A 17,003-nucleotide genomic window follows, 5' to 3' on the forward strand; every position below is an offset into this window, starting at 1 on the left:
TGTGTGTGTGTGTGCGTGTGTGAGAGAGAGAGAGACCCTGGATGACCACTCCTGTGGGAGAAGACCACCGAGGTCCCAGTTGACCCATTAAACTTTTGTTCCTCCTTGAGCCTATTTCCTCAGTGAAATATTTTCCATGGATCTATTTTTCCATTACCCTCTGCACCCACCAAAACTGCCCACCTACCCCACCCGCCACGCCCACTACACCAATCCAACCACCAAACCGACCCGATGTAGCTAATAATGATAAGACTGTAGAAGCAGAAAACACTACGGTAAATGACTACCATGTTTCCACCATGTTGATTATTTCTGACTAGTTCTAATCTTGGACGTCAGCGGGGCCACTTTAGGAACTGCAATGTAGCCTAAACATCTAAATTCCTTGCAAAAAGTTACACCTGTTAGAGCTGCTTAAAGTTCTGTATGTATCCTCCTCGATCTCCATACTCGACGTACAGAAAAACTTTCTCTTATTTATATATATATATATATATATATATATATATATATATATATATATATATTTATATATATATATATATATATATATATATATATATATGGCGGGGCGCTTGCCATCCACTCACTCTATGTAGTGCTGCTCTCGGGTGTCTGCCCTTTCCTCTCCTCCATCCTTCTTTCCTTCCATCCTCTTCTTTCTTTCCTTAATTCTTTCCTCGTCCTTCTGCCTACGGGTGACTTTACACTCCCTCTTCTGTCTTTCATTGCTTCATTTTTTCCTCTTACTTCTGCCTGTAGGTGACTCTACACTGAGTGACGAGCTAAATGGTTTCCTGTACACCAGGAAACCATTTACTACGCTGGGTGGTAACCATATAACCAAATTCTGGCGCCTTGTGGGTAATTACGGCACTCCAGTCGGACTGAGCCGGATGCTTTAAACACACACACACACACACACACACACACACACACACACACACACACACACACACACACATATTCACACTTACGAAGGCACATGCAAACGTGTTGCGGGGACGGGTCAGTCGGCTAGTATGGGCTTGGCTGTGGCAGTGGGAGTAGGAAATGAGTAATGATGTAGGGTAGAGGGTAGGAAATGAGTAATGATGTAGGGTAGAGGGTAGGAAATGAGTAATGATGCAGTGCAGACGGTAGGAAATGAGTAATGATGTAGGGTAGAGGGTAGGAAATGAGTAATGATGCAGTGTAGAGGGTAGGAAATGAGTAATGATGCAGTGTAGAGGGTAGGAAATGAGTGATGATGCAGTGTAGAGGGTAGGAAATGAGTAATGATGCAGTGTAGAGGGTAGGAAATGTGTAATGATGCAGTGTAGAGGGTAGGAAATGAGTAATGATGCAGGGCAGAGGGTAGGAAATGAGTGATGATGCAGGGCAGAGGGTAGGAAATGAGTGATGATGCAGGGCAGAGGGTAGGAAATGAGTGATGATGCAGTGTAGAGGGTAGGAAATGAGTGATGATGCAGTGTAGAGGGTAGGAAATGAGTGATGATGCAGGGCAGAGGGTAGGAAATGAGTGATGATGCAGGGAAGAGGGTAGGAAGCGCCTGGCAGAGTGTAATTGTAGCGTTTTATATGGGCTTCCCTGCGTAAGATATAAAAAACCTGGACTGATGAGTAGAAATACAAGTGCTCACCTCCACACTACAATTCTGTCTTCTGTATCTAAGTCTTCCCACCAACAAAGGATTTCATGAAGCTTAGCATAGACTTGTACAACTAGATGGTTGAGATACAGCCATCTTTAGAAAAACCCTTCATATAAAAAAAAAAAAAAAAAAAAAAATCGTCCTCATTGTAATTAATACGAGTACATGTAAATCTAGAGGATAAGGAATATGTGTAATAATAAACAGAGGTCCGTGGAAGAAGTGAAGAGAGAGAGAGAGAGAGAGAGAGAGAGAGAGAGAGAGAGAGAGAGAGAGAGAGAGAGAGAGAGAGAGAGAGAGAGAGAGAGAGAGAGAGAGAGAGAGCAATGAAAATGGTTCTAATGTATGGAACTGAAAAAAAAAAAAAAAAGATTCGCGAGAGATTAAGGAAGTATGCTGACGAAAGGGTTTAGTGTGTGTTTTGAAGGTATGGTCACACAGAGAGAATGGATATGACAAGCGTAGTGAAAATGGTGTATGTGAGTGAGATTGAAGGTTGGAGGTAGTGTGGGAGGCTAAGATGATGACATGATGTGATACCCTGTAATCGTGACAAGACGCGAGGTGTGGGCATGACAACTAAGGAAAAGAACTGACGAAGAACAGAACTGGATAGATGAAGTACGTATTAAGAATGATACACGTTGCATTGGTCGCATCCGCTGCTTTTACTCCCTTCAATCCAATGACATACAGTATTTTAATTCCTTGTCACTTCAGACGATTTTATTCAGCTAAGGGAGAGAAATAAGATTATACAGGGGTTCAAGGAAAATAGTTCTGACCCCATCACTGCAGGTGCCTTTACATAGGTAACTGAATCGTCTGTAAGTGGCACGAAGAAAATAAAAAAAATGGAAAAGATCATCAGAATCAGGGGGGAACTTGTGAGAGCTTTGAAGCAGGATAACTTTGTTAATTATTCGTGGGGGGGTGGGGTGGATCCGGGAAATTGTAGGGACTGAATGATGAATGTGAATGAAATTTTGGTGACTTTATTAGACACTCCTCTTACGTTTCCTTGTTCCCGTGTCTTACCCATCCGGTTCAGATAATCGGGCAGCAGGGTTATGATGACCATGGTTATTATGATAAATGAGTGTGAATTCTTTAAGCTGAATAAGACTGTTTGGCGTTAAGCAAAATATAAGTCCATTCCTAAGTGGGATTAGATGTTGGGATAATAATAATAATGATGATGTTGCTGGTGGAAGGAATAAAGCAGGCTGGAATGATGTTAAACATTAGTGGGTATACCTGTGGAAGTTTTTGTCGGGTTGATAGGTGTAAGAACTGAGTCTTTGATACATTAAAAGCAACAAGATTATTTTTACTCCAGTCAGAGATACGAGCCAAGTCAGATATTAGGTGTGCCACAGCCTCATCCCTTGTTTGTTGAAGTAACTGCTAAGATTGACGTTGCAGGAACCGAATGGAAAGGTGAAGGGTGGAGTCATGAGCATATGAGTGGAAAGGGTTAGATGTACAGCTTAGGTCACTGATGAATAAAAGGAAGAGAGTTGGTGATAGGGCAGGGCCCTGTGGAACACCACTGTTGATAGATCTAGGAGAATAACGATGGCCAGAAACCGTAAGAGGGCAATTTGGAAATTAAAGATTTATACCAGACTCAATCGAAAGCCTTTGAGATGTTAAGTGCAATGGCAAAGCTTTCGTCAAAGTCCCGAAAGGAGGATGACCAGGAGTATGAAAAGTAGGTGAGAAGATCGCCAGTGGAGCATCCCTGACGGAACCAATACTGATAATCAGAAAGAAGGTTGTGATAGGAAAGATGCTTTAAAATTTTTCTGTTAAGAATTGACTCGAAAACTTTTGAGATATAAGATGTTAAAGCAACTGGACTATAGTTAGAGGGTAGGGAATGGTCACCCTTCGTTGAGACTGGCTGAATGAGAGCAAACTTCCAGCAAGAAGGAAAGGTATAAGTTGACAGACAGAGGTGAAAGAGTTTACCAAGGCAGGGTGTAAGCACAGAAGCACAGTTCTTAAGGACAACAGGAGGTACTCCATCAACCCTATATGCCTTGTTAGTATTGAGGCCAATGATGGCAGAAAATACATCAGCTGAGGAAATTTTAATGTCAGCCATAAGGAAGTCAGAAGGGGGAAGTGATGGAGGAACAGCACCAGAATCGTCTAAGGTGGAATTGGAGGAGAAAGTCTGAGTGAAGAGATCTGCTTTATCAGTAGAAGAAATAGCTACAGAGCCATCAGAGTAGAAAAGGGGAGGGAAGGATGATGAGGTAAAGTAGGCTTTTGGCAAGGTGCCAGAAGAAACGGGAAGAATTCGAGTTGGAGAGCTGAGAGCATTTACTTCGGATGAAATTATATTCAGAGCGAAGAACAGACTTAGCACGATTCCTGGCAGAAACATACACAAGATGTGATTCAAGGGTGGTATGGCTCTGGTGCCTTTTGTAGGCCCTCTCCTTGTTGTGGACAGCATTAGAACAAGCCTGATTAAACCAAGGCTTTCTTGCATTAGTCAAAGGATGTGAGAAAGGAATGTATGCTTCCATGCCCGAGAGAAAAACCTCCGTAATGAGCAAAGCACACTCAGGTGGCTCTTGGCCATGAAAGAAATAATCATTCCAGGGAAAATCAAAGAAATACTGCCTGAAGGCCTCCTAGTCTGCAGCTCCAGAGTGCCACAGTCGACGTTTCTTTGGAGGGGCCACAGGCCGTACTGGAGGGATAGAACAGGTTAAGATAATAAGGTTGTGATCGGAGGAGCCCAACGGAGAGAAAAGATTAACAGTGTAAGCAGAAGGATTAGTTGTAAGGAATAGGTCAAGCTCTCTCCAAGGCGGTCAGGGATATGGGTAGGGTGCTGTACAAACTGCTCTAGGTCATTAAGGATAGAAAAGATGTACTGTAGGCTTGTTTACCAGGTGGATCAGTGAAAGGAGAGGAGAGCCAAAGGTGATGGTGAACATTGAAATCTCCTAGAATGGAGATTTCAGAGAAAGGAGAAATGGATAGAATGTGTTCCATCGTGGAAGTAAGATAGTCAAAGAATTTTTCATAGTCAGTAGAATTAGGGGATAAGTAAACAGTGCAGATATATTTAGTCGGAGAATGACAGGAAAGCCGAAGCCAGAGAGCAGAGAATTCAGAAGAATCAAGTTCAGGAACACGAGAGTAAGATAAGTCGTTGAGTACGTATACACAACAACCACCTTTGGCTTTGAAATGAGTAAGAAGGATACAGAAAATGGTTGCTGTCAGTTGCCTCAGACAGCTGAGTCTCAGTAAGGAAGAGAAGGTAAGGTTTAGAGGAGGAGAGGTGGTGCTCAACAGAGTGAAAGTTAGAGAGACAGAGTTAGATAGACAAAGCTAGCTAGCTAAATGGACAGATAGATACAATATATAGATGGATAGATATTTAGGTACAGATATAGAGACAGATATATATAGACAGAGATGAGCAGACAGACAAACAGATAAATTCATTTAATACTGACGTGAATGAATCGCAAAGTAAGAACTGGGAGTCACAGTTGTGTTTAATTCTTTTAATAAATTCTCTCTCTCTCTCTCTCTCTCTCTCTCTCTCTCACACACACACACACACACACACACACACACACACACACACACACACACAAGAGATAGCAAACCTTTCCTAGTCACAACAATGAATTTTTTACCCATTTTCCTAGAACTGGCGCAGCGAACGTTTTGATATGACGTAACATTGCCACGCACGCAAAGGAACATGAGCGAAAGTAGGAAAATAAGCAAGACTTCAGTACACGAAATTCCCAAAGGTAATAATTCCTCGTCTGTCACAAGGACGAATTAAAAAGTTGAATCTAGTGAGGGACCTGTTTTATTGGTGGTTTTCTCATGTTTATCTCTATATTGCGGAAATTATACAAATGGTGTGTGGAGCAGGTTAAAGCATCACTCTCACTCAGCACTGGGGAGAGTCAACATGCAGGACTTCCTGGCTCTCATCGTCTCACCTTTCGTCCTGCTCCTGCTCCTGGGCACGGCCTCCTCTCTGCCTCAAGTCGACCCCAGCATGCTTGACTCAACTGACGAAGGAGTCGATAATAAAGTACTGAATGTCGACTCGGGGGTCCCAGTCACCCCATTAGTCTTTGAAGTCGATCCATACTCGTCCCTCGAACTAGAGGAAGAATCAGCAGGAAGAAGGAGGTGTGAGGAGGGGGAGACAGGCCAATGTGACAGGATGCATCAACAGGGAGAAATTGGATGGCGGGTAAGGCGTCTGCCTGTGTCTTGTGTTAGTCACATCTGACTGTAATGCTGAACCATACTCTTGTCTTCTAAACATCATGATACCATAGTTTTTGAACATTAGGGTATAATTTAAGCTGTTGCTGAAACTAACTGTAGCATTGTCGCCATAAAGCTAGTTTAACCAGACGAAAGATCACATTAATAATTCCCATTACTATCTGTCTATCTATCTATCTATCTAGATATTTAGATATGGATAGACAGACTGACAGATAGCCAAAATGCACCGAAACCCGCTCATACTGTCACCTAACATAAACTCTCCACTGCCTCCAGGGGCCACCGCGACGTAGGCAACGTCGAAATCAGTCACTCCTTCGGCAATCACACTGTCAAGGGCGGCGTCACCTACAGCCGAACCAATATCCCAGGGTGAGTGCACTTGTAGAAGTTGTGTCCATCTCAGTCCCGGCTTTTCCGCTGATAATTGCTGATTTTCATTATATCAAATATTCGTATCAGTCATAGTTCATGAATAAGTTTTTGTCGTTTGTTCATAGGAGCCCTTGTATTTGGCGGTGCTCAGTCATAGTATAAGTATGTAGCGACCATTTACACCATTCCTTCCCCACCTGCTTACCACCTGTGTCTGTCCCTCTGGCCCCACACAGACAGGACAGCAGCAGCGACGTGGTGAACGCCGGCTACGAATTCAAACCCAACAAGAACACCATTTTGAACATCGGCGTCTCCCACACCATAGGCAAGGAGGACAGGTGGGTGAAAGAAGGAGGGAAAGGAACTGGCAGAACAGACAAGAGTGTGATATAGAGGCCTGTTTTGCACCAGGGGAAAGAAAATATAGTGCGACTGTTTTGCATTATAAGAAAGGGTATGAGGTGACTAGAATGTTTTTATCACATGAAAAACTGGCCAATCGCCGAAAGTAAACATTTCATAGTCCAAGAAGGAAATGATTTGATTTGGTTAATGTAAGTCCTTTAAATAATAAATGTCTATCTATCTATATACCTAGGCGGCTTCCCCCAAAGAAATGGGGTAGCCGAGACAGGACGACACACTGCCAATTTACTCATCCACACAAACACATTCATTCTCATCTTAGCCCCCTGTGGCAGGGGGGAGGACAATCTGGCTGCACTATGGGGTGGTACTCTCACTCTGCGGCCAGGTTGTGTTAGGAAGAATTCTGCCACCGTATTCCCTGCGTGTCGTAAAAGGCGACTAAAAGGGGCGGGGTGAGGGGACTAGGGACCCCTCCTCTGTTTTCTAAGTTCCTACAAGGAGGCAGGAGACAGGGAATAACAAATGTACTACACTATTTTAATCTATCATGGTGGTGTAGAAGCTTAAGGAAAAATATAATGAAGCTCATTACATTGTACAGCGTAGCAGGCATGCAAAATGTTACATATAGTTGAACGAACTTATTAACTTTCAAAATACATCTTTTCCATACAGGTCTGTGAACTTTGGCTTTGGGCTCTTGCACACGTTTGGCGGTCGGCGAGAGCAACAGCGAAGGCGAGTAGAAGAGCTTAGGCGAGAGCAAGGGGGAAGGCGAGAGCAAGAGCGAAGGAGAGAGCAAGAGCGATGGCGAGAGTTATTCCGAAGGCGAGAGGGAGAGGGAGGGGGAAGGGGAGGGGGAGGGGGATCGAGAGTGTTAAAGAATGAGCGAGAACGAGGGGAAGAGTTTCAGTTTAAGCAAAAGTGAGGGTGATAGCGGTGGGGGTCCAAGTGACGGAGGGACAGGGACAGACAATGGATATTATTTGTTATGTATCTCACCTTAATTCTTGCTCTTGTGTTCTGCCTCTTTTACTCTTCCGTTCTCTCTCCCCTGGGAATTATTTTTCGAACTGTTATCCCAGCCCTTAAGATCTCAATTGAACCTGCCAAGACTCAGCTAATGTCTCCATCCAATTTCATGACGCTGGTTCACATAATATTGTATGTAAATAGATAGATAGATATATTTAGTCTGTCTGTCGTGTAAAATTCAGTAATTATTATTATTTGTCTGTTAACCAGTACGCAAGAGGGGAAGAAGCAGCAGGCAACATCTGTAGTGTTAAGAAAATATACTACTGTATTGTAAAGTTACTTAGCTGGTTTGGCAGTCACCATATCAGCCCATTAAATATTGCAAAATTCTTAGCCAGAAAGTTGTGAAATATAAATTATAGTACTGTACATCATTTACAAAATTTCTACATTTAGGCTGAACATCCATTGTAAATATTGGTATTATTACAACTGATTTATCGTAATTGAACAGTGATGACGGTCATACCACGTTGAGTACACCGCTTCCTGTCCGATCAGCGAAGTTAAGAAACGTTGGGTCTGGTTAGTACTTGGATGGGTGACCGCCTGGGAACACCAGATGCTGTTGGCATCCCTACGTGTCAAGTGGGGTTGGTGGAGGATTAGTGCCCCTCCCTGTAAAACAATTAACTCTAAGCCCTTGGCCACCCCGTTTGGGATACATGGCGTCTGGCAATGAATGAATGAAAAAAAAAATTTTTTACCCAGTGTGTTATTCTAGCTTCCTGCCCGTGTATGGTGTGCAAAAATAAATAAATACAAATAAATAAATTAATAACGTTCTGAAAACCTAGACTATTTCTCCCTTAGAATTGTTTACTACTCTTTGGAAACATTTTGACACCAACTACTTTGTTTTTAAATATGACTTAATTATACTGTATAGTAAAAGATCATGGAAATCGGGTCAGTTGAAATGAGGCAGAATGAAATGTCTCTACAACAAAGTAGTCATCAAAACCACACGTGTCCTGTGTACATGATCCTTTTACATGTACTGTATACTGTAGACTTTTGTAACCTTGCTACAGAACAGTTCCTTTCATATAGATAAGGTTTTTGAGGTGGTCATTCATTATATAATTAATCATGCCATCGATTTCAAAGCATTATATAGGATGTGACAGATCTACTCGCTGTCTATCGTATGTGTAGCAAGCAGTCCTTCCAGATTTGTGGCTGGAACTTGATTAGTCTTATCATACAAAAATGGCCAGTCCTAGATCCTTTCTTCCTCTCCCCAATCCTCCTCACATAGCCCACATTTCCCCCCGCCGTTTATTACCACAAATGGTTGAGTTTTCTCTCTCTCTTTTTTTCTTTTTTTTCATCGTGAGACGACAGGCATGAGCTTTCTTGCTATTGTTCCCTTATTTTTGGACAAAGTTTTACAATATAATATCATCTCCGCGTCCCAAACGTCCAACCCACTGTACAACACCCATTTACCCAGGGCGTCTTTCCCTGGCCCTGCCTCACCGCCCACCACTATGCCGGCCTATTCCGCCTCAACATTACAACCACTTCATCTTTTTTATTGCCTCCCAGCACCGACCGTTGCTGAAAGACGTGTTCCCACCCCAGCGCCACGCATCATACTGGGTGTAACCTGCCTGTCCCGCCTTGTACCACCAGCCCAACATCCAAACCCAGTTCATCCACCCCACCCATTTTTTCCCTTCAAATTAAACCCGGCAATTACCCGGACACTTACAACATCCACAGCATAGCTGGTGACCAGCGAGATCTTTGAAAAACTGCAGTAGGTTTTCCTTACGGTAATGTAGCGTGACAAATGCTATATTAACAAGGGTCAAAGTTTCAGTCGTTACAAAGCTGCAGTTACTATTTTTTGGGGGATAGGGGGGCTGAAAATGGCCTTCCTTGTACTTAGTCCATAAGTTCATCAGTAATCATAGCTTCGGAGTTGTTGGGATTTGAGCCCATGTCGAGACAACATTTTTTAATAAAAGAAAAAAAAAATAATAGGCCCTAAAATAATCTGAAGTTTCACAAAGATCTAGTGAGGATCCACTCGATTCTCATCAAGGCATGCACGAACACTCACTGCCATCCATCCCAGCCCATCCTGGCCGCTCCCTCCCCACACCTCTATTTCTACTAAGCTGTTAAATAGCATATCCCAGATAATAATGCTTCAACTACCAGCTCAGTTGTAACGCCCATTTTCACAAGCTGTGCTATCCCGTCATGGCTCTCCAACCAGAGCCATCACGACCCAGCCTGCCCCCTCATCATTTCCCACTCCATCAGTGCTGAAATACCTGAAGTGTCACTTCTCAAACACGTTATAGCTATTTTCCCTGATTTTTAGCACACGCACTTATAAACATCGTATGACACGATAATTATTGATCTAGGTGGGCTGCGAGGCGAAGTGACCTAAAAGTACCTGAAACGATCTAACTCATTGAAGCAATCCTCGGCTGATGTACTTCAGTGAAGCATGGCTGAAACGAACTACAATGGCTAGACAGGATCTAAGCTGACCTGAATGGATGTGGCTGGATTGTGCTGGCTGTCGATTTATGTAACTATATAGCTCTCTCTCACACACACACACACATACTTGCATATATATATATATATATATATATATTTATATATATATATATATATATATATATATATATATATATATATATATATATATATATATATATATATATACATATATATATATATATATATATATATATATATATATATATATATATATACATATATATATATATATATATATATATATATATATATATATATATATATATATATATATATATTTATATCAATCAATCAATCACTTCCTGTGGCACCCCACGGGATGCATAGGGCCTCAATGAACTCTCTTCACCAATATTTGTCTCTTGCCATCTCCTTCAGGTCGCACTAGCACTCCTCTCCTGCTTCGTTTTTTATTGTCCTTAACCAGGTTTCCCTCGGCCTACCTCTACCTCTTCTTCCTCTAGCAGTCCACTCTGGCACATCCTGTATTAAACTACCTTCTTTTCTGTATATGTGCCCCAGCCACTTCCAGCGAGACAGTCTCACATATTCATTAACTGGTTCTACTCTCGTAATATCCCTTACTCTTGCATTTGTAACTCTGTCTTGCCACTTTACCCCAAGAATCCTTCTCAGTATTTTATTCTCAAATCCTAATACTTTCTGATCTGTTGCAATTGTACTGTACCATGACTCATGGCCGTAAATTAAAATTGGTCTAACCATGGACTTGTAAATTTTCACTTTAGTATGTACCGAAAGCATATTATTATTCCAAACAGATTTCAACATTCCAACAGCTCGCCAAGCCTGTCTAATCCTCTCCTCAATTTCATTGTTTAATGATCCATTAGATGATACAATCGTTCCCAGATATTTAAAGTTTTCTACATTCTTCACCACATTATTCCCAATTACACAATCGATTTGGTTCTCCACGTTCATATTAATAATTTCAGTCTTTCCACAATTTATTACCAATCCCACTTTTTCTCCTTCCTCCACCAGACAATCAAGCACCCTCTGCATCTCGTAAATACTTCCGCAAATAAGCACAATATCATCAGCATAGTCCAAATCCATCAGCTTCTTATTTTCTTTCCAGTTAATTCCTGCACCTGTTCTCCTTGCAACCTTTTTCATAACATAATCCATAACCAAAACAAACAACAATGGCGAAAGAACTCCTCCTTGAATCACTCCTGACCTAAATTGAAATGGATCAAAGAACCACCCACCATTACCTTACAAAAAGTACCTTCATGCAGACTTTTAATAATATTTACAAACTTTTCTGGTATACCATAGAATCTCAAAATTTTCAACATGGCTCCACGCGAAACACTATCAAACGCCTTTTCAAAATCCACAAAACACATACTAAGTGGCATTTTCATCTCATTTGCTTGTTGCATTAGATGCCTTACAATAAAAATCTGATCATTACAACCTCGACCCTTTCTAAAGCCAGCTTGTTCTTCTCTTAGAATTTTATCAATTACTGGCTCTATTCTGTTCAACAAGATTTTGGAAAAGACTTTTGCAACTACAGGCGTCAAAGTTATCCCCCTCCAATTGCCACACACACTTAAATCTCCCTTTTTTGTATTTTTATAATCACTCCATTTTTCCACTCTTCTGGAATTCCACCATTATCCCAATCCACATTAAAAAGTTTCAAAAGCGCATTCATCAACTCGTCATTTTCCATCTTAAGCATTTCAGGGAATATTCCATCCTCACCTGGAGCCTTAAAATTCTTTAACTCCTTTATAGATTTTGCTACCTCTTCCAAGGTTATATCCCCTGTTTCTATCTGCAAATCTCTCTCGGCTGGCAAAATGTCCTCTTCAGCTGGGATTGGTCTATTTAGAACAGATTCAAAGTGCTCTTTCCACCTTCCTTTTATATCCAAATCTTTAGTCATCAAATTACCATTTCTATCTCATACAGTTATATATATATATATATATATATATATATATATATATATATATATATATATATATATATATATATATATATATATATATATATATATATATATATATATATATATATATTTATTTATATATACTGTGCATAACTAGCCGGGTGGTGCGAACCACGCGACATAATGGAGGAAGGATGTAAGTAGACAGCTCTATAAAACAGTGACCTAAATGACTCTGAAAGAGCATGAATTGGCTTGATTTGGCCTGAATTCATATGAAAGACCTTAACACACCTAAATGAGCCAGACTGAACTGGAATAGACGTAACGGAACTTGAACTGGCCTAACAGGAGCTGAATGTTTCTTTACCGACCTGAACTGACATGACGCGGCGGGAATGAATGTGTGTCTCAGGATGCAGGGAAAAATGAAAACTACTGTTGCTCATAGTGTGATGGAAAAAAGAAACAGATAATGTCTGAAAGGAGGACGAGAAGGAGGGTAGAGATGGTGGATAATTTGAGACCCTGGGAGTTAGAAAGGCGAATCAGCCAACCACAGGATTTGGGGCTCAGTGCTGCAAGAGAATCAACCAGCCACCGGATTTAGGGTTCCATGTTGCAAAATAATTAACAAACCAGTCCCATGTTGCAAGAGAATCAACCATCCACTGCCTTGTGGGTTCCATGCGCGACAGAATCAACGGATCACCGGCTTTGGTGTTCCATGTTGCAAGTGATTCGTCAGGTGGTATGCGAGATATTATTATGAATCAAGTTCTTTTGGGTGACAAATTTCATGAAAAATCTCATGATTGGTTATTGAGAGGCATACTGAATAAAGAGCACATTTTATTTTTTTAATGCTAGGAAGACGGAACCAAAGGCCACGAGCCCGCAATAACTGTTCCTTCCAAGAGAAAAACAAAATACAAGAGAGAGCCAAATTCAAGATCCGATCATTTCGAGATGCCTGGACACACTGCGTTTGAAAGACTGGAGGTCATAGCTGGCAGGAAATACAAACAGAGGAAGACAGTTCCAAAGTTGACCTGTTGCATAGGTGAAGGATTGGGAGTAACGCTTAACTCTTGCATTAGAGATTTGGACAGAAAAGGGATGAGAGTTTGCTGCTATACGGGTGCTACGCGCCCGTCGTAGAGGTGGAGGAATGCAAGCAGACGGTTCAGAGAAGTGATTATTCAAGTAGCGATAGAAAAGAGATAAAGATGCAGCAGTGCTGTGAAGAGACAGAGGTTGAAGGGAGCCAGTAAGAGGAGGAGAGTTAATGAGACGAAAAGCCTTTGACTCCAACCTATTGAGAAGAGCTGTATGTGGGAAGCCTCCCCGCACATGAGAGTTGTACTGCTTTGAAACTATATATTTTAATTCTTGCAGTGTCATGGGTATAATGTTTAGGTCAGCGGTGAGTTTTCGAAATAACGTAGTCAGATATATCCTCGAAAATCCTTGTTATTACTGAGGTACTTTCTTTAGCTAATAAAACAATCTGGTGGTAGTAACAAAGATTGAATTTATTTATGATTGTCGAACATTATCAAGGGAGTACATAGTCGTCTTCTCACATTTCTAGTGCACTGATATACGTCATTGCAACCTGCCTTGATGATTAATGAATGTACAAAAACACTGGATTTAAATGTGGTTTTGTATGATTTGATTCTCTTAGAAAGCCTACGTGACAATGAAACAGTTGTCTGGTGGTACTTGTCCAAGGAATAACTGTGCCAGGTTTGAGGCAAATTGGTGAAGAATTAATAAAGAAATGATATCAATCCGAAGCCTTGCAAATCCAGTGATGTGGATACATAACGATATCGTGAAAATAAGGATAAGTTCACTAGTCTTAATATTGCCTATGTTGACTGACCCTTTTGACTTCAGGGGCCTGACATAGACAGTCCAGCCATACATCCACGATAGGTTAAGATCCATTCACCCATTAAAAAGGATTTCGAGTTATACCCACCACATACGACTAAGGAATCTGTCAAATTTTATATAATGCCACTGACATTTGTTACTGCGATGTTGAGCAAAAAATATATGAACACACTCCAAACAGGAATGGTAATGTATTATAACAGGACTATCGTTGTCAGATGGAAAAATGAAACACATACCCATGGTACATGTAATTTTCATGAGAACTTTCTTGCAGAGACATATAATTCCAGCATCTTTTCTGTAGAGAGACTTCTTTCTACATCTACATCTACAAGTAAGCCTACTGTATGCAGGTCTATAATTGCGTTCAATTTCTAATGAAGTTAGCTCCAGATTTCTTCAGGGAGATGTAAACAAATATTTCAAGGGCATCATAATTTATTTTTCATCCTACACATCGTATAAAAATAACAGCTAAATTGGTAAATCATAAAGAGATTACAAAAACTGGAAATCATCTTTGTGGATTTGGATGAAACAGTTATTACCTGAGTCTTGGGAAGAATCAGCGAAGAGTTACAAGGTTTGGAAAACAACTCTAGGAATATGGCACAGGTGAGAGAGAAGGGATGCAGAGAGAGAAATGGACATGAAAAAAAAATTAGATATAATGATAATGGCCATTCTTTCTCCCAATCCCACTGTCAATGGGACCTATTGTACGTCGCCGTCACCCTCACCCTTATCGCCTGCCGAACGTGTGAGAGAATCCAACGCCGAAGTTGGTAGCCCTGTACGACAAAGATGGAAGGACAAAGTTAGGGTTCTGAAAGTTTAAACAACCTATGCGTAGATAACTGTATGCTTCATCCAGAATGAATGCTAAGTCCTTTACGCTACTTCACGACCCAGACACACCACATTCCTGTAGAATATTTACTATTGGAAGTGTTTAACGGAACAGTATGAAATTTCACTTTCGGTGGTTGACCAACGACCTTATTTGGGGTTGCTGTCTGTGCGTTTCGTTTTGCCAATGATACTGATTATCCAGTAATTATAGTGTCCTTCCCATTATGTATAGTATTGTAGTCCTATCATGATTCTCTCTCCCAAAAGTAGAACAGCAAAGCCATAGTCCCTTTCCCACAATGGATAGCCTCTCCATCATACACTCTCAACTCATAGCGTATATAATAGACATACCACTGCCTCCTCCCCATAAGGTATAACATTCCTGCCGAAGCATCTGTCCTAATGTATATAAATGATACCATAGTCCTTTTCCCATATTGTAAAACAGTCCTTTATACTGTATCACAGTCATCCCTGGCCTCCAAGAACTCCTTTTCCACTCACCTGCCGCTGCTGCCTCTTGAGTGAGAGACACCGATGTTAAAGGCGGTGTTCTTGTTGGGTCTGAACTCGTAGCCTGCGTTCACTCCCAGGTTCCTGCTGCTGCCCAGCCTGTGTGGGGCCAGACGGACAGACACAGGTAGTGAGCAGGTGGGGAAGAAATATGGTATATGGAGGAAACGAACAGATAAGTAATAAAGTTGTGTCAAGACAGTAAAATTTTCATCGGTTCAAATAAACACACGAATAAAGCGTGTACAATAATGATTAGTGATACGAGAACATGTCATAACAAAAGTAGGAATTATTATCCGGAGCGGCCAAGACTGATGTGGACTCAGCCCTGTAAGCGGACTCACCCTGGGACCTTGGTTCGGTCGACGGAGAGGCCGCCCGTGACTGTGTGTTTGTTGGATTTATGGCTGATGTTGATGTTGCCGCTGTCACGATGAGCGCTGGGGGCAACCAAAACGTCATATTAGGTGACACTATGTGATGCTACAGTATTAGGCTACACATTTCAGTATCCTTGTAGTTACTGCTATTAATAGTAGAAAAATTTCCTGCATACGATTTTAGCGACTAAATGAAAACTAATTTCACCAAGATCAAGTGTCAATGTGATATAGCTTCGTTGTATGTAATCAAACCATGACGCACAAAAAAGCATGATTTAGTACTGCTAATAACTGTTCAGTACTTGACACAAACAGACGCCTTACCCGCCACCCAGATCTTCCCTGTTGACGTCTCCTGACACAGTGGTCTGTCTCCTTCTCCTCACACCTCCTTCCTCTAGAGACTTTCCTCCTGTCGATTCTTCAAGTTCAAGGGACGAGTATGGGTCGACTACAAAGACTACTGGGATGATTTCAGCGTCGACTCCTTCATCCTGTGAGTCGACTAGAGGCAGGCTGGAGGCCGTGCCCAGGAGTAGGAGCAGGAGGAAGGGAGAGACAGTGAGAACCATGAAGCGCTGCATGTTGGTTGTCCTTACTGCTCAGTGAGTGTGATGCCTCCACCTGTCCCACCCACCAGTATATATATCCCGGGACACAGACAAGCACGGGGATTAACCCCATCACGTATGTCCATAGCCAACAATGACATTGTATTCGACCTTGAAGTGACGTAGCATCGTTGCCGAAGTGGAATTTCCAACAAACAACTCTACCCTCTTTTCCTACAACTTTGCCTCGATGGTATTGTTGCGTCAGACGAAAACGTTGCCTAGACCAGGTTTTTGGAAATGAGTACAAAGATCTTTAATGTTGTTGGAAAAGATTAGAATTCCCCCCACCCTCTCTCTCTCTCTCTCTCTCCTTCATTTAAAATCATCTCAGTCACAGTGAGTGAGTGCGAACAAGTGAGGATTAGCGAAAGTGTGTGAGACTATGAAGGAGAGAGAGAGAGTAGGATTGAAAGTGAATTCGAGAGTGTGTGTGTGTGTGTGTGTGTGTGTGTGTGTGCCGTAATTTTCAGTTTATTTATTCACTGTACTCAATGACACACACTACATATATCCAAACATAAATGTTCTAACC

General features: G+C 41.5%; 1 protein-coding gene and 1 non-coding gene across 2 annotated transcripts; one reads left to right on the forward strand and one right to left on the reverse strand.

The window, feature by feature from the left end:
- Positions 1-8,188: 8,188 nt before the first annotated feature.
- LOC145394616 (5S ribosomal RNA) lies at positions 8,189-8,307 on the forward strand. The gene has a single exon (XR_013896472.1). It is a non-coding gene; the product is annotated as a 5S ribosomal RNA (ribosomal RNA).
- Positions 8,308-14,838: 6,531 nt separating this feature from the next.
- Positions 14,839-16,441, reverse strand: LOC145394469 (uncharacterized). Its single transcript, XM_080268325.1, has 4 exons — positions 16,182-16,441; positions 15,819-15,914; positions 15,463-15,570; positions 14,839-14,894 (listed from the first exon to the last, which is right to left on the reverse strand). The coding sequence occupies exons 1-4, from the start codon at positions 16,439-16,441 to the stop codon at positions 14,846-14,848; spliced, it is 513 nt and encodes a 170-aa protein (XP_080124451.1). The 3' UTR covers positions 14,839-14,845.
- Positions 16,442-17,003: the final 562 nt, after the last annotated feature.

This window comes from Coenobita brevimanus, chromosome 27 (genome assembly GCF_032717465.1).
Source record: "Coenobita brevimanus isolate Jiangsu-jjx chromosome 27, ASM3271746v2, whole genome shotgun sequence".
Lineage (NCBI taxonomy): Eukaryota > Metazoa > Arthropoda > Malacostraca > Decapoda > Coenobitidae > Coenobita > Coenobita brevimanus.

What these genes read in the sequence shown, in the direction of transcription:
- LOC145394469 (XM_080268325.1), bottom strand. Translation starts at nt 16,441, where the DNA reads ATGCAGCGCTTCATGGTTCTCACTGTCTCTCCCTTCCTCCTGCTCCTA. An exon ending in AGGGAAGATCTGGGTGGCGG is followed by an intron (nt 15,915 to 16,181) that starts GTAAGGCGTCTG and finishes GGTTGCCCCCAG; the next exon opens with CGCTCATCGTGACAGCGGCA. An exon ending in GACCGAACCAAGGTCCCAGG is followed by an intron (nt 15,571 to 15,818) that starts GTGAGTCCGCTT and finishes GGCCCCACACAG; the next exon opens with GCTGGGCAGCAGCAGGAACC.